The sequence below is a fragment of the Bactrocera neohumeralis genome, unplaced genomic scaffold (assembly GCF_024586455.1).
Source record: "Bactrocera neohumeralis isolate Rockhampton unplaced genomic scaffold, APGP_CSIRO_Bneo_wtdbg2-racon-allhic-juicebox.fasta_v2 cluster09, whole genome shotgun sequence".
In the NCBI taxonomy this organism is placed as follows: domain Eukaryota; kingdom Metazoa; phylum Arthropoda; class Insecta; order Diptera; family Tephritidae; genus Bactrocera; species Bactrocera neohumeralis.
The window spans coordinates 5,221,619-5,239,287 of NW_026089622.1; the positions used below are offsets into that span (position 1 = coordinate 5,221,619).

The window sequence follows — 17,669 nt, forward strand, 5'->3', positions numbered from 1 at the left end:
ATAATTCAAATGAAACAAAAAAATCGTGTAATTGATTTTTATTATGGGTTATTATTACTGTATTTAATTCGCTCATATTCAAGCTTAAAAGAAATAAGATTTCTTTAAAGAATAAGATAAAGTCCATCTTTAAATAAATAAAAAAAATTTTATAAATGAAAATTTCAGCTGTGATTAATAATAGCAGTATTGAGGATTTTACATCAAAAATTAATTAATTCATTGTATAATATAAAACAAGGTTTAGGCAAATAGTATTTCGTCGTACGACCGATGTTGGATAACACAGCTGCGTATCTCCTTGGTAGTAGACGAACTCCTTGAGTAGCTCGCAATGGAATCCCCTGTCAAGGGTACGCGGATGACATCGTCATAATGGCGAGAGGCAGATTTGAAAACACTCTCTGTGACATTGTCCAAAGGGGCTTAAACCTGGCGAAAGGATGGTGCAACACGGCAGGGCTAAACATTAACCCAGCAAAAACTACCGTAGTCCCATTCACTAGGCGGAGATCTCTTCCGGGCCTGAGGGCCCTAACATTAGGAGGCACAGAGGTGGAAATGTCGAAAGAGGTAAAATTCCTTGGCCTCACTTTAGACTCATCACTACCATGGAGTTGGCATTTGGACTTAACGCTGTCCAAAGCAACTAGAGCACTTATAATATGCAGACGCCTGGCCGGCAGATCATGGGGTTGCAGGCCAGGAATCATTAGATGGCTGTATACAATGATAGTTAGGCCTATTATCACCTATGGAGTAGTGGCTTGGGCCACCAAAGCAGCTCAGTCTTCAGTGATCCGGAGACTATCAAAGCTGCAAGGACTTGCCTGTGTCTTCGGGGGCAATGCGCACATGCCCCACTGTGGCGCTGGAAGTCATATTGGAGCTCACACCGCTGCACCAGGTGATAAAACAAGCAGCAAACCACACCATGCTGCTTATGTAAGCAGAAGGCTGCGGTAGAGGAAAGTTAATGTCCTCCAGACAGATGGACGTACTGGTGGAAAGCACACCGCTAGTCCTCCTCCCAAAGGACGGCACAACGAGAAAATAAACTTCAAAAGAAATTTCAAAGTTACTCTCGGCAGCAAGACGGAGTGGAGCGATTCCACGCTGGAAAGACTGCTGGAAGACAGTACCATTCAGTGGTACACTGATGGCTCAAAAACACCGGAGGGTATTGGGGCAGGTATTGCGGGACCGCGTACTACGCTGTCCATACCAATGGGCTGCTTCCCAAATATCTTCCAGGCTGAAGTTTTTGCCATAGGTCAGTGCGCTGAAGTCAACCTCAGCCGCAACTATTGCAACCAGCGTATAGCTATTCTCAGTGATAGCCAAGCGGCACTAAAGGCGATTTCATCATATGAGATCAAATCGCTTTTAGTTGAGGAATGCATAGAAAGTCTAAACCGCCTGTCCTTGTGCAACCGGGTGCACCTAATTTGGGTGCCAGGGCACAAAGGAATAGAAGGAAACGAGAATGCCGACGAACTGGCCCGCGCTGCGGCAGCGTCCAAGGTGATGGGACCAGAACCATTCATAGCGGTAGGATCCCACACTTTTAAGGAGCTGCTCCGCACGGAGAGAGAACGGCATTGGCAACAATCGTCAGGCATGCGCCACGCCAAACTGCTACTAGGGGGGTACAGTCTCTCCAGGTTCAAGGAACTTATTTACCTCACCCGTGACAAATTCCGTCTCCTCGTCGCAATTTACACAGGGCACTGCAGGCTCAGGAAGCACTTGTCCAACATGGGCATAGCCTCCTGTGCTAACTGCCGGTTCTGCGACCTAGAACAGGAAACACCAGCACACCTAATCCTGGATTGCACAGCAATCTGTGGAAAAAGGCTTAAGGCCCTGGATTCCATCTATATCAGCAGGGATCACATCACCTCAGTAGGGCCGGGCAAACTCCTAGAGCTATTCAGGCTGCTGGGACTCTGGGAAGACATGTGATATCGTAGAGGGCACAATAGACCCTAGGTCGCGGTGCATTACCTCATAAAATTTATATAGTATCTATCTATCTATCTCCTAGGCATGGAATCCACCAAACGCTTGTATTTCTTGAGAGGAATGGCCTTCCACGGCTTCTTTACAGCACTCCATAATTGCTTCGTATTTTACGGATTCTCTTTCCCCACAGGTTCTTTGACCTCTGCTCAAAGATTCTCAATTTGATTAAGGTCCACTGACTGAGCCGGCCAACCCCGAACCTCAACTCCATTAAGAGTGAAACAATTTTTTGCCAACCTGCTGGTAGGTTTGGGATCGTTATCTTGTTGATAAACCCATTTCAACAACATTTTCCATTCAGCGTGTAGTAGCGTAATTTACTCCATTATTTCAACGTACAATTTGGCATCCATGTTTTCTTTAATCCAAAATAACGGACCTATACCATAGTAAGAGAAGCATCCCCATACATTGATTTTGACACCTCCATGTTTTATCGTCCGTGAAACATATTTAGGATCAAGTGAAGCGTTTATTGGCCTTCGTACATACTGCCGGCTTCCTCGGAAACCAAATAAAACAGTTTTTGCTTCATCGGACCACAATGTGTTGCGCCATTTTTCGACTGACGACTGCAGGTGCTCTTAAAGCCACTGCTATTATTCACAAACTACTGCTATTTCGAACACAGACTTATATATATAGTTGCAGTAAACTTATGGTTTTTGAAATATTAACATTAAAGTTCAAAAATACCATAATAATGCAATTTTTCTCCTATTTTTAACGCATTTTTATACTCTCGCAACAATGTTGCTAACGAGAGTATTATAGTTTTGTTCACATAACGGTTGTTTGTAAGTCCTAAAACTAAAAGAGTCAGATATAGGGTTATATATATCAAAGTGATCAGGGCGACGAGTAGAGTCGAAATCCGGATGTCTGTCTGTCCGTCCGTCCGTCTGTTCGTCCGTCCGTGCAAGCTGTAACTTGAGTAAAAATTGAGATATTATGATGAAACTTTGTACACGTATTCCTTGGCTCCATAAGAAGGTTAAGTTCGAAGATGGGCAAAATCGGCCCACTGCCACGCCCACAAAATGGCGGAAACCGAAAACCTATAAAGTGTCATAACTAAGCCATAAATAAAGATATTAAAGTGAAATTTGGCACAAAGGATCGCATTAGGGAGGGGCATATTTGGACGCAATTCTTTTGAAAAAGTGGGCGTGGCCCCGCCCCCTACTAAGTTTTTTGTACATATCTCGGAAACTACTATAGCTATGTCAACCAAAGTCTACAGAATCATTTTCTTTAGGTATTTCCATATACAGTTCAAAAATGGAAGAAATCGGATAATAACCACGCCCACCTCCCATACAAAGGTTGTGTTCAAAATCACTAAAAGTGCGTTAACCGACTAACAAAAAACGTCAGAAACACTAAATTTTACGGAAGAAGTGGCAGAAGGAAGCTGTACCCAGGCTTTTTTTAAAAATTGAGAATGGGCGTGGCGCCGCCCACTTATGGACCAAGAACCATATCTCAGGAGCTGCTAGACCGATTTCAATGAAATTCGGTATATAATATTTTCTTAACACCCTGATGACATGTACGAAATATGGGTGAAATCGGTTCACAACCACGCCTTCTTCCAATATAAAGCTATTTTGAATTCCATGTGATGCCTTCTCTGTATAATACGAGTATAAACACTAGGAACCAATGATGATAGCGGAATAAAACTTTACAAAAATACGGTATTTGAAAAATATGTAAATGACGTATTATGAAATCTCGATTATCACTTTACCATGCGAGAGTATAAAATGTTCGGTGACACCCGAACTTAGCCCTTCCTTACTTGTTTTTCTAATATATTTGTAACTTTCATATCCTCCTTCGCGTTTATCCTTTTTAGTTTATATTAATTAGTGTGTAAATTAACTTTTATTCAATACTAGCAAACCCGGCGATCTCTGTTTCGCCACCAAATTGCTTCGTTTTTTGTAACATTTCGTTTGGTGACTAAAAGATTAAAAAAAATTTTTTTTGTTTTATATTTGAAAAAGAAAAATTATATTTCATTTCACAAAAGTAATGAATTCATTTCGATTACAAAAATTAAGTATTATTTAGTTTTCCAACTTCTTAGCACGCCACGTATGTCTAAGCGTGTGCAAAACATAGCATTTCCAAATTTATGCCACACACTATGCGATTATCCTTGTGTCTTGTTGATTGTCATCTCGAACGCAATTTTCACTCGAAACGGAATACGTTTGAATTGAAATGGCAAATCGCTAGAACTCAAAGGAATTCGTAGAATCAAGCATTCTGCCCCCTTGTATTTGATAGCGCAGATTGCGGAACATAATAACGACAGATTCAACTTTGAGACGCAAATGATGCGGTGGGATACCAAGCCTCTCCAAAGAATTTAGAAATTTCACTGGATAATTCACGGAGTCATTGTATGAGCGCAAGTCTCTCGGAATTTGACTTTGAATCTTCCAGTTTAAGTCAACAGCATCAGTATTTTGGCAGCTAACATTGCTCGTGCACTTAAGGAATCGTAGTTACCCTAATTTGGCCAATGTCCGAGCATTCGTAATGAGTTCATCTTTCGTGAATTAATAAACGACAGATGGAATTGATATCGAACCACCGGAATTGACCCATTTTCAATTTTTAGCGAAGAAGATGTAAAATGTCTTCGGCAATGTCATTTTTGTTCGTATCCCATAATTGAGGTGGATTTGAGGGCTGATTTATCGAAATGTTTATAGCGGAAAGTGTGCGAACTTCATTTTTACTCCAGTGATTAAAATGTTCCAGCAATTGTAATTGCTGTCTTACTTTTCCAAAATGCACACACCGTACCATTCACAGTACCCAATGACTCAAATAAAGTTGAACCGCGTACATTAATCAATAGCAACCGAAGGTAGAAACAATCGTTGATAACACACCTGGATGTCAATCTACTGGTTGTCCTTGCTTTTTGTGCAACTATTTCTTCGACGATGCATTCCAGGTATAATATCAAGGTATTTCCGAATAGAGCAATGTTCTCGCAAACGGATCACTGACGAAAGTTGAGAAAAAACTCGTTAATGCTAATTTTGTTGCTGGCGGTGTTTCCACTGGCTGTACTGCATTCTCTGGGTTGAAATACACTCTTTGGCCATTCTCCAAATTAACTGCGAGACGCACAACAGTCGGAAAACGTTCATGAATTGCAAAAGTAAATATCCTACAAAGCGCTTTATTGCAGTTCACATATCGACTGTATCGTTCAATACCAATAACCGCCATGTTGCTTCCTTTGGTGACGTAATTACAAAGGTATTTTATCGATTACACCAAACTGCAATACTCAACATTGACATGAGTTTTGAATGTTAATTACACAATAATGGCGAATATGATACGATCCATGTGTTGTTAACTTCGATATTCACTCTTCTAAATTGAATGCTGAATGTTCTGCCATTGTCGTCTGGTGAGCGACGCCGATAGAGTGGATATCATTTCCAGTTTGTGTTTCCGAAAGAAAAGCTCGTGAATAGTGCTTCATTCATTTATTGTCAGACATACAAACCGAAAAGATGAACCATATTGGTTTCCACCACTTCGTTTATTACTGGATCTTTCTCTACATCAGGAATTTCCGCAGAAATGATTTCATCAATTTGATCTGGTGTTACCATCATCCAAAAAAGAATGCGGAAAACCTCTCTTTTGCCACTCAACAAAGCACATCTAGCATCCAACAGCACCACATATACGTTGCTTCAAGATAAAGCCAATCAAACATCGTAACTGTTGTTTAAAAAGTCATGCTGTGACATGGTGACGATCGCTTGCTGATTGACCGCGATCCATAATTCCGCACGTTTGTCATCGCATCCTGGAAGTGCTTCTTATCAAACAAAAATTGAAAAAAAATTTGTATGGAAAAATGTTACTTTTTGGAATTTTTCAATTTTCTGACTTTTTCTCATGAAAAGCATAAGGTATTTTTATTCCCAAACCTTCCCCGATCCACAACGAAAAACCTCTGCAAATTTCATCAAGATTGCTGCAACCGTTCTCTTAGCGTTACTAACAAACAAACATTCATTCGTTTGTATGTGAAAAAGAAAAGGGCTGTTTTTAGGGGTTTTCCGGCAATTATTCGAAATTTTCTTGCCGTAAAAACCATCCTTCAACCTCCACGAACATTTAGAAAAAAGAATTGGCCAAATTGGTCCAGGCGTTGTTGAGTTATGCGCTTACCAACACATTTTTTTTTGTTTTTATATTTTTTTTGTTTCAAACAATTCTAACAAATAATCGACTTTTATGTAGTTACCAAAGGATCATCGTTCGAACATTCTGGCAACTACGAATTTCGCTGTATATTCAATTTGGACAATTTATCGTCAATTCTACTTTGTGCTATTCTTCACGTTCGCCACACTGCGCTCCAAATATTAAAATACACACGGTCTTAAATGCGCTATTACACGAGGGAACTTTTGTTGCGGCAACTCTTGGTTTATAGGCGAGGGGGCGACGAGGAGAGGAGAATCGCGCCGAGTTTCCAGTGTTCAGCAACTCGCTTTGTGTTCTTATTCGTAACAGTTCGCTGCGACGTTTTTCGGCATTCGTGTTCTTTCTTTCGTAGTACATAGTTGCATTCGCGTATCTTTTTTTGAAATTAATATTTTGAATATATTTAAAAAATTTAATTTCATCTTTTGGTAAGTAATTTGCAAATATGTATACAAATATACATAATATAATATAAATATTTTAGAAAATGGAGTATGACGAAAAAATCGAATTAATTAAAGATATTGTGAAATGTATGGAGGAAGCCATACAAATTGATTCAGACAATAGTAAAAAGGGTGATATGTCTTTGTTTTAATAAATAAAATGTATTTCTTAATTGACAGAGCTGATTAATATATGTGATAGAGTGGACCAAATACCTAAAAGGAAAAAGAAACGACAATGGGTTAAAGTAAAGTGAAAGAGAATGAGAAAAAAACTCGAACAGAATTGCGCAACACAAGTTGCTCGTGTGAAGGTATTGGGCGAAAGCAAAAGAGAATCGCCCGAGAATTAGCAACAAAAGTTGCCTCATGTAATCGCGGACGAGACGATCAAATAATTGCGTCAAACACTTTAAGTGTGTTGGTGTCATCGGCTCTCGTCGGCTACACGTACACTACACCGACCTGTTGTCGACTCTGTTTGATGAAAATCAAAAATTTTTTCAATTTATATTTTACGGACGATAGTTTGATCGTCTCCACTCATGTTTGATAAGCATGAGCTCATTTGCAATAAAGATTTCAAGCTGAGAGGACATGAAATGAAGCGAATCGGAATTGAATTGACACAGAAAAATGAAGTGAATTGAAATAAGTCCGAAATTTGAAATTGTGTAATCAAATAAAATATAATAAAATCCAATAAATAAATAAAATATAATAAAATCAAATAAATAAAATCAAATAAATAAAATAAAATAAAATAAATAAATAAAATAACAAAAACAAATGCCAATAACAGATAACAGATAACACAGTACAACAGCTAATCTGGGGGGTGAGAAATTCCAAGTCAGGGTGATGGTACTAGGTCAGTTTTTTTTTGCCAAAATGTTACAACTAAGCGAAAAAACATCAAGATAAGGAAAAAATTTAAAAGGTCATAAAAAAACTGACACATACGAACGCCAAACCCTTTCAGGGTTTTACTATACTGACCTAGTACCATCACGCTGACTTGGAATTTCTCACCCCCCAGACAATAATCCCAAAAATGTTCCACAGTGTAATCATCAGACGCTGACATGATGACCGTTCCCTACGACCTCAAAACAGGAATAATGGGATGCCCAACTTATTCCAGTGTGAGAGCGCCTCAAAATAAGCGTTTTTTATAACATTTTCCATTGTGGCCAGATCGAACGAAATAATAACTTTTTGGCATTTAAATTAAAACACCCACCATTTAGTACGAATAAAAATTGCTATATAGTGGTCATTTATTATATGGAGAAACTATTTAAGTCTTTTTAAAGTATATTAGAACAACTGACGTTTGACCTTTGAATACCCAATAAAAGGATTTAAGCTTGTTAGCTCTCAGTCATTAAATGTTTTTAATAATTTTCCATTGAAAATATTACCATGATGCTTCAAATTACAAAACTTTTCATCAAATACCTTTAGATTTCACAGATTTATTTAATTTTCATTGTTTTACATTTATTGTAAGTGGTCTTGAACGATGCAACAAATCCCTCCGTTTACATATTTTTTTGGTAAGATTTCAATCTGGCCATCGCTCGTTTCTAATTGCTAAACGTCAAAACCTCCCCAATCCAGTCAACTGTCAAAGTTTATGTGGTTTTGACGTTTAGCAATTGTTCTCTCACTTCTAGTGAGAGAGGAGTTGGGCATCCCATTATTCCTGCCTCAAAACTAAACTGGTGTTTGACGTGTTAATTTGAACGTTTGCGGGCAAAACACGATTGAACATCACTAACACATATACACTGTTTGACGCAATTATTTGATCGTCTCCAAGGCACTTTATAGATATAGTTAATGACAATACGACAGCAGGCTCTCAGTTGTCGCTCTCGCTAAAAGTGCCCATACACGACACACAAGTGCGTTCGATCGGTGTGAATTCGTTTCGCCCATACACGACACACAAATCCAATTTGCGTTCGTTCTTCACACGGTGAACATGTGCGACAGGCAAGCGGAACATTTCTTCGAATTTATTTCTAATGTTGCACTTTTATCGATTTCTTTGTATTTCGTTAATAAATTATTCCAACTTTAATTTTTCTCAATTTTATTTTTATATTTATCACTTTTCGTTTGCCGAATTGCCAATTAATTTTTTATAAGATCAAAAAATTCTGATACGAAATTTTTATTAAAGGGGGAGCCTGCTTTAGGAACTTCAAACAATCGATTTTTTTTTGCTTAAATCTCTTTAAAAATTTTCTAACAATATTTACCCAAAGTTATAGATTGGAATTCGAAATATTGTCGAAACTAAAAGGGAAATAGTGACCGAGCGTCCAATAGATACATATATGTATGAGCGCTTGGGCAAAAAGCGAAAACTTTGAAGCGCGATTTCTCGGTTTTTCATTTTTACGATTTTTTTTAATTGGCGAGCAGGATAGAAAAAAAACTACTAAACGTCGTATGAAATTGAGGCAAAGTTGATTATCTTTGGCATAAAATTATCTTCTATTCTAAAAGACACTTAGAAAAGTCAAGTTTGAACATATTTTGAAACAACATAAAGTAAAATTTTTTTGGTCAAAAGCCACTTTTTCTCAATTTTCAAAAAAATTTTAAAATTTTCCTTTCTTTCCCTTAACATTTGCCATTGTCCGCGATCTTCACTGTTCGGCGTCACGAGAGAAATAAGATTTTGTGCGCACACAACGCCATACACGACACACATGTGCGCGCACCGATCGTAAAAAATCAAACATTTTCGCGAACATGGATCGGTACGCGCACAATCCCATACACGAGTAAACCGCATGCGCACACATACCGATCGAAAGCACTTGTGTGTCGTGTATGGGCCATTTAACTTAACGACGACAGAAGAGCGGAGAACAGAGGGGAGAGGATGCCACTAATATGCAAAATGTCAAATTCTTCAAAGCTCTAACAAACCCGACGTTATTTTACATAGTGAAGCATAAAATAGCTCGGTTATATTATTTGTAATAACAATTGATAATTTAAAACAAATAAATTTACCTATTTACTTATTTTTTGCATAAAAAATTTCACTTTGTACAAAATATTACAATTTCATTGAAGTGAAAGGTATTAGTACGGCAACAACCAAATTGTGTACATACAAAATGGTCAGCTGTGTTGGTTTGTGTACATGCCGCCCATTGTTATTTCGCTGCTATGTGTTCAGAGCGTAAGCATGGCGCAGAGAACGTCTATCATAGAGAAGGTTACATTTTAGATATCGTAAATTTTCGCAGGGGTACTCTGCAGAGATGAGGGAGTTTCACAGAGCAGAGCAGAATTGAGTATTTTCGATTTTAAATGAGAAATATAATGGCTATTTCAATGTAAAGAAATCTACGCCGACAGGTTTTCTATGCGCAACCTACTCGGCATATAATTTATAGATGATCGGTATATAAGTATTTGGTATCGAAGCATATACTTAGTATATAAGTATGTATGTATGTATATTAAAATTTAACTACCTTTTTTTGTTCCAATATTTAATAATGAATTTTGGTGAATGATTCGAATCAATACCTACTTTATCAATATAATCGACAAGTGTCGGTCAGTTTTGAGCGAACGTACATATCTTTTTCGATATTGAACTTTTACGGTATGGGAGCATCACTTATACATTGTACGATGGAAATAGTGAAATACCATAGACCTCTTTTTAAATTAATTAAAATCTAATGAATAATTACGTGTAAAAGAATGAAACCAAGGTATTTATTATCTACAAACGATTTGCTTTCCATTGGTTAATATTGTTTCGGTCTACAAATAAAAATTAGTGGGGTGGGGTGCTAACTTCCCCTCATATTTTGTTTAATTAATTAAAAAATAATGAAGGGTCTACAAAATTTTTTAATTGTATTACAATGATGTACAAAGGTCCTACTATTGATCTAAATAAAAAAACCAATGAATTTTCAATTATGTGGTGGCAACTACCAGCCACTGCATATTGTTGGTAGAAAAATTTGTTGTGCCGAAAAAATAAGCGAACGATCGCCGATTGTCACTTCCCTTGCCGCTCTAACAGCTTTACCAACAAACTTGTGTAAACGTGTATGTATATGTATGAGCGTGCATACATATCGACGCAGATTTTTAAATTAAGAATAAAAATATAATATGGCACATAAGCGAGTGCGGATAGCACTTAAAACAGTGGTCGGCGTGAGAGGATCTGTCACTGTGTTGGTGAGCACGAAAAAAAAGTAGCCCAGTGAGAAATTGGAATTAAAATTATTAAGTAATTAATAGTACAAAGAAAATTAACAAAATGTCTTTTAGTAATATATTCCCTATTATCTTTAAAAGGCTTGGAACATTAAAGGCATTGCATGGCACCAAAGGCATTTAGAATCATAAAATATTTCTCGCAGGGCATATTTGGTCTTGCGCTATAGTCTTGCGCGATGTTAATTCGTTGCAGGCTCGACAACGACTGAACGATAGAGCGTAAGCGTAGGTGTGAAGTTAGTTTGCACAATTGTGCTAAGAAATGTCGACCACTGACTTAAAACAATAATTTCTATGTATTTCAAAAAATAAACAGTGAGATGCAGCAAGAGATAGGCAGTTAAGAGGGATGATTTTCATTTAAGCGGAGTACTACTTAACCGGGAATCACTGTACACATAAACCAGAGGAATATTGAATATTTACTTTGATACATTTCTTGATTTGAATATCGACAAATAAACTATGTTGTCAATTTTATTCTAATATATTTGAATACTTATATTTGCGGGGTTGTCACTTTTTCCTTCTCATACAAATATCAGAAATTGTTCAATTTATTATTTTTAGCTTCTGCCACCGTCGCAAAAAGACGCTTGTTGGCAAAGGCATGCTCGGGGAGATGTAATGGTGTTTGTTTTTATGAATGATGTGAGCTTGCCTGTTGAAAGTGCGCTTGCGTTCATGAATGGAAATGGTGTTGTTGCGCGTTTTTCTACATATTGACTTGTGACGCTGCTTATGCTATTTGACACAATTGTTGTTTTATAATTTTTGCGGGTGACATATTTACATGTGTACGCATATGTATACAAGTATTTAGGTTTGTGTATGCATTATTTGTGTACCAATGTCATACGCAAATATTTATGTATGTACATATGAGCAGCGCGCACATGTTATTATTGATAAGTGATACAATGTCAGCCTGGAAATCAAACGCAGGATTGCTCTTGCCAACAGGTGCTACTTCGAACTGAGTAGGCAATTGAAAAGTAAAGTCCTCTCTCGACGAAAAAAAGCCCAACTCTATAAGTCACTCATAATTCCAGTCCTGCTATACGGTGCAGAGGCTTGGGCGATGACAGCAACCGATGAGTCGACGTTACGAGTTTTCGAGAGAAGGGTTCTGCGAAATATTTATGGACCGATGGAACGATGAGTTGTACGAGATATGCGACGACATTGACATAGTTCAGCGAATTAAAAGACAGCGGCTACGCTGGCTAGGTCATGTTGTCCGGATAGACGAAAACACTCCAGCTCTGAAAGTATTCGACGCAGTACCCGCCGGGGGAAGCAGAGGAAGAGGAAGACCTCCACTCCGTTGGAAGGACCAGGTGGAGAAGGACATGGCTTCGCTTGGAACATCCAATTGGCGCCACGTAGCGAAAAGAAGAAACGACTGGCGCGCTGTTATTCGGCTATAATCGCGTAAGCGGTGTCTACACCAATTAAGAAGAAGAAGATAATATGATTTGAATTCGCTAAAGCGAACATAAACATATGGTCATGATACATGTGAATATAAGTTTCGAATGATAAAATATACGATTTGAAAAATCTCAAGAGTTTTTGAGACACGAAAAGTTACTTGGGAATGCACAAATTAATTTAAATCCTAATTGCCTGTCACTATAACGATATAATTAGCGAAAAAGATGAAAAGACGCGTGCGTTCGATTTCAAGGTTTTTAGTACAATTTTATATTTCATTTTTTTAAATTTAGATTTAGATTACAAAAGATGTCACTTGGCGCAACACCGGCCGCCTTGATAGGATCAGGTTCCTTCAACGTCCATTGGAAGTAAGGCTAATTTGTGTATGGGGCGCTTAATCGTGCCCGCCTTCGTTGTTATGTCTGCGACTCGCACCTTGGCGTCTTGCCCTTCGACGGTTGCGACAACTCGTCCTGTTACCCACTGCTGCGGTGGTGTGTTGTCTTCGTGTACGAGGACGAGGTCGTCGGGCTGCAGATTCCGTTTCGGGTGTAACCATTTGGTGCGCTCTTGAAGACCCGTCAGGTATGTTTTGGACCACTATCGCCAAAACTGTTGCTTGAGACAGCAAACAAGTTGCCATCTCTCGCTGCAATGAATTGGGTCCATTGCTACCTGTGCTGGTAGGAGTGATCGCAGGGAGCACCCTATTAAGAGATGTGCTGGAGTTAACGCTTCGCCGTCGTTGGGGTCCTGGTTCAGAGGTGTTAGGGGCCGAGAATTGAGGATTGCTTCCACTTCAGCCAACAGTGTTGATAGCTCCTCTGCTGTGAGGAGCACGTTGCCGATTGCGCAAACGATAAGATGTTTGGCGGACTTCACCGCGGCCTCCCACAATCCGCCGAAGTGCGGCGACCGCGATGGTATAAAGGTGAAGCTGAACCCTTCGTCTGCGGCGAATCCCTTCAGTTCCGTTGCCTGGGCCAGAAACGCCCCTTTCAGCTCGCGCAAAACTGCCTGAGTCCAGCAACGCTCTCGCAGGTAGGTACTCTCCACAACTGGTCCTCATCTGAATCACTGCTGTTGCCAACATGACCCGATCCGGCATACTGGCATGAGTGGTTGATGGTTGCGGATGAAGTGCAGCGGGGAAGGAAACCGGATACTGGTGCAATAATGTGTGATGCGATCGATTGCACACACGACATCTATCCGCTCTGCACTTAGAGACAGTGTGTCCCTTACGCAAACAATTCATGCATAAGGGCACCGATTTCACGAACTCGAACCTCTGCTGCACCGGAAGCGCCTTGCAAGTGGGGCAGGCAGTCAAATAGTGGTCCTTAGATTTGCACTGCTGACAAAGAGACTGCCTCGTATTTGCTGCCACTAGCGCCGATTTGGTCCTGTCCATATGCTGTTGTTTCCCATGACTCGCATTGCTTGTTGGTATGGGCTTCGTCCTTGAATTTGATGCTCCTTCCGCTGATAGCTGCTGGAATCTTCGATTTAGGGTGGCTTCACATTCTTTCCACAGTGGCAGCTTGTCATAATCCAGCTATTCCTCGAATTTGGATCTGGTAGCTGAGTCGACCTTTGTCATCACTATGTGTATAATAATAGCGTTTGTTACATATTTCTTATCGCCCAGCGATAGCAATGAGTTATACACCGCTGACACTTCGTCAATCATGGATCGCAATGAAGGAATGGATGGCTTTGGGATGGTTGGCAGCTCAAAAAGTTTAGATATTGTATTGAAGAATATCAAACATTTATTATCATAAACTTTTTTGAGACTTGCCAACGCTTTCGGGAAATTTTCATCCTACATCTGAAACTCTTTAACTGTTCCCAAAGCCTCTCCAGATAGACAATTTACTAAATGGTTAAATTTTTCTATATCTGGGATATTTGGATCATTATGAACCAAGCTCTCGAACAAACTCATAAAATTTTTGAATTCGGAATATTCTCCCTTGAATTTCGGCAAATTCATTTTAGGGAGCCTTGAGCTGTGAGAAGCTACAAAAGATGTTTCGGCAATTGACGTTTTATTTTTGGCTAAAATATTTTTAATTATTGATTTCGTTTCAACAATTATGTCCTCTAACTCCCCTCGGTCCATGTCGTCTTCATCAATCTCTTCAATGTTAGATTGGCATTTCATTAGCTATTCACTATGTGAATTTAATATGTCCAGCCGACATTCCAACTCAATTGGATCTAACGTAATAGTTTTTTCTAAAAGGCCCGTCTTTATTCGCAAAATACTATTTTTCGCCACCGTCCTTTGACGCTTTAACGACTTTAAGTCGATCAACTCCTTACTTGGAGAGAGGTTGGCGATAGTTGGCTTTGGCTTGCTCATTTTTGCTTGTTTAAATTAAATTTCCGAAAAAAGACTATAACGGTTGGCAACAGATATATAAAAAATCGATAACGAAAACGAAAAATAAATGTCGATTCCCAAATATACGAAAGCCAAACCAATAAATGAGCAAAATGAGCAATAGCACAAAGAAGTAATTTAATCGGAAAATGTCCGAACGAAAATCGACAAAAATTGCGAAAACGACCGATAATTGCAAACGCGGATCGAAAAAAATTGCGAAAATCGAGATAATTTAATTTTGCAATTAATAATTTTTTCACCTTTATTTCAAAATAAAGGGCTACCGCAAAATCCCAAAATCTCTTATTCACTTTGAATTCGTACGTATATGTAGAAGTATGTATTAATATATGTATATATGTATGTACATATACATATACACTAGATACAGGGGCGTCGCGAGGATCCAGATCATGGGGGGTGAGTCCCTTTGAAATGCCGACTCATTTCAAGAATTTGCCGATTTAATGTATATGTTTATAAATATATTTAAAATAAGGATATCTTCATTTCTGATAAGGTATTACGGAGAAGTTTGACAACATAATAGCATAATTCATTATTTTATTCTCAAATAAGTATTGTACATATTAGTATAATCATCATTTAATATGTTTCTCTTAATATAAAATACATATATTGTTCAGCGACGTGTTACGCGGGAAAAAAACAAGATTTTCTTAAGAAATTGAATTGCAAAAAATATAAATTTCTGAGTTATATTTTCACTCTGCGATGTTTCAACATTGACCATTTTCCAACAACATCGCGCAGATCGATTTCGTCTACTTTATTCTTTGAAGAAGAAAACAGCATCAAAGAATTCAAACGTTCATCCCCCATCGTTGTATGCAAATCGTTGAAAACAATTTTCAATTTACTAAAGGAACGTTCACATGAAGCTGACGTGACAGGAGCAGTCATTATGTAATGAACAATTTTGTACGCAGAAGGAATGACCTTTCTCAATTTGTACGCTACTATAGAAATGTCATCAAAAGATTTACACTCTTTACATGAATCAAAAAGAATTTGTGTTTCAGCAAAAATACAATCTAGATCTTCACTGAAGAACTTAGGTTCCAATTGCACAACAAATTGTATAGATTCTATTGTAATATTACTTCTGTTAGCTGGAATCCTGAACATCTCTTGAATGGGTTTGAAGGTTGACATAGTTTCTTGCAAATTATCTTGAATACAATTTGTGAAATTTTCGAGGACAATTTTGAATTCTTTTCTATAAAATGTCTGGAAATCAAAATTACAAGCAGTTGCTGGATTATCGTCATATTTCTTCGGAGCACGGCGTGTTCTGTGGTGTTTCGAAAAGTCATTTTCAGGGTTGATCTGACACTTTTCAGCAAATGCAACTGAACTCGCTAGCAATGCGTTAATTTATAATATATTCAACCACTGTTAATAGAACATTGTTGTGTTTTAATAATCCTCGTGGAGATTACGAAAAGGTGTCTTTTTAAGCTTGCTTCCGCAATTATAGAGCTATTTATTGCGTTTTACTGAAGTTAGAATGCCGGCTAGTGAATTCGCAATGGATATGACGTAAAAATTAATGTGCAATAATATATTTTGATGAAAATCTTAAAAATATTCAATAAGTTTTGACAACAAATTTCCGGGTACTTGGCAACTCTTACTGGAATTGCCGAAATGAAATTTCAAATTTTTAGTTATGATATTAAAACGGCCGAAAATGCCGACTCGTTCATAGATGGGGGGGTGCCACGCGATGTAATGGCAGTAGCGATTTGATGTTGTATGATGTAAAGCTGGACACTTAGCGGTATGCCTTACTGGTTTCTGTAGCGGCACGGTTTTCCAGTTTCCTTACACTTATTTATGTTTTGTTTGTCTTTTTTACTTCTTTTATTCTTTTTAGAAATTTGGTAGCACAGGTAAGTAGAAATTTTTTTTTTAGCACACACTCTGTATCACGTATGTATTGTAGTTACGTATATAAATTTGTATGTATTTTTTATTTATTGTAGGTAATTTTATAATTTCTTCTGTTTAGCTTTCAACGATTTGCTGCTGCACATATGTATGTATCACTTCACTCACTGTAGATAGGGATCACTCCACTTTTAAAGTAACACCTTAGTATATGTATGTATGTATGTACGTAAGTATCACTTTTTTTTTGCATATGTATATGCCTTGCTTTTTCGGTTTTTTTCATTTTTATTTTAAGTGTTTAAGGTGTCTTAGGGTTATATTTGTTTTATATATTTTTTCACTAATTTCACTGTGGACACTTAGCGGTATGCCTTACTGGTTTCTGTAGCGGCACGGTTTTCCAGTTTCCTTACACTTATTTATGTTTTGTTTGTCTTTTTTACTTCTTTTATTCTTTTTAGAAATTTGGTAGCATAGGTAAGTAGAAATTTTTTTTTAGCACACACTCTGTATCACGTATGTATTGTAGTTACGTATATAAATTTGTATGTATTTTTTATTTATTGTAGGTAATTTTATAATTTCTTCTGTTTAGCTTTCAACGATTTGCTGCTGCACATATGTATGTATCACTTCACTCACTGTAGATAGGGATCACTCCACTTTTAAAGTAACACCTTAGTATATGTATGTATGTATGTACGTAAGTATCACTTTTTTTTTGCATATGTATATGCCTTGCTTTTTCGGTTTTTTTTCATTTTTATTTTAAGTGTTTAAGGTGTCTTAGGGTTATATTTGTTTTATATATTTTTTCACTAATTTCACTGTCGAGTCGAAAACCGAAAGCCGGAACAGGTAATTGGTTCGAAAGAATTATTAAATCACTATTAATTGTATTTCAGTTTTAA

The 17,669-nt window shown here is 37.8% G+C and overlaps 1 protein-coding gene across 1 annotated transcript; it reads left to right on the plus strand.

The window, feature by feature from the left end:
* The first annotated feature begins 847 nt into the window (after positions 1-847).
* On the plus strand, positions 848-17,230 carry LOC126764419 (uncharacterized). Its single transcript, XM_050482105.1, has 4 exons — positions 848-945; positions 1,092-1,551; positions 16,742-16,757; positions 17,220-17,230. Exons 1-4 carry the CDS (start codon positions 848-850, stop codon positions 17,228-17,230), a joined length of 585 nt encoding a protein of 194 aa, XP_050338062.1.
* The last annotated feature ends 439 nt before the right edge of the window (positions 17,231-17,669 follow it).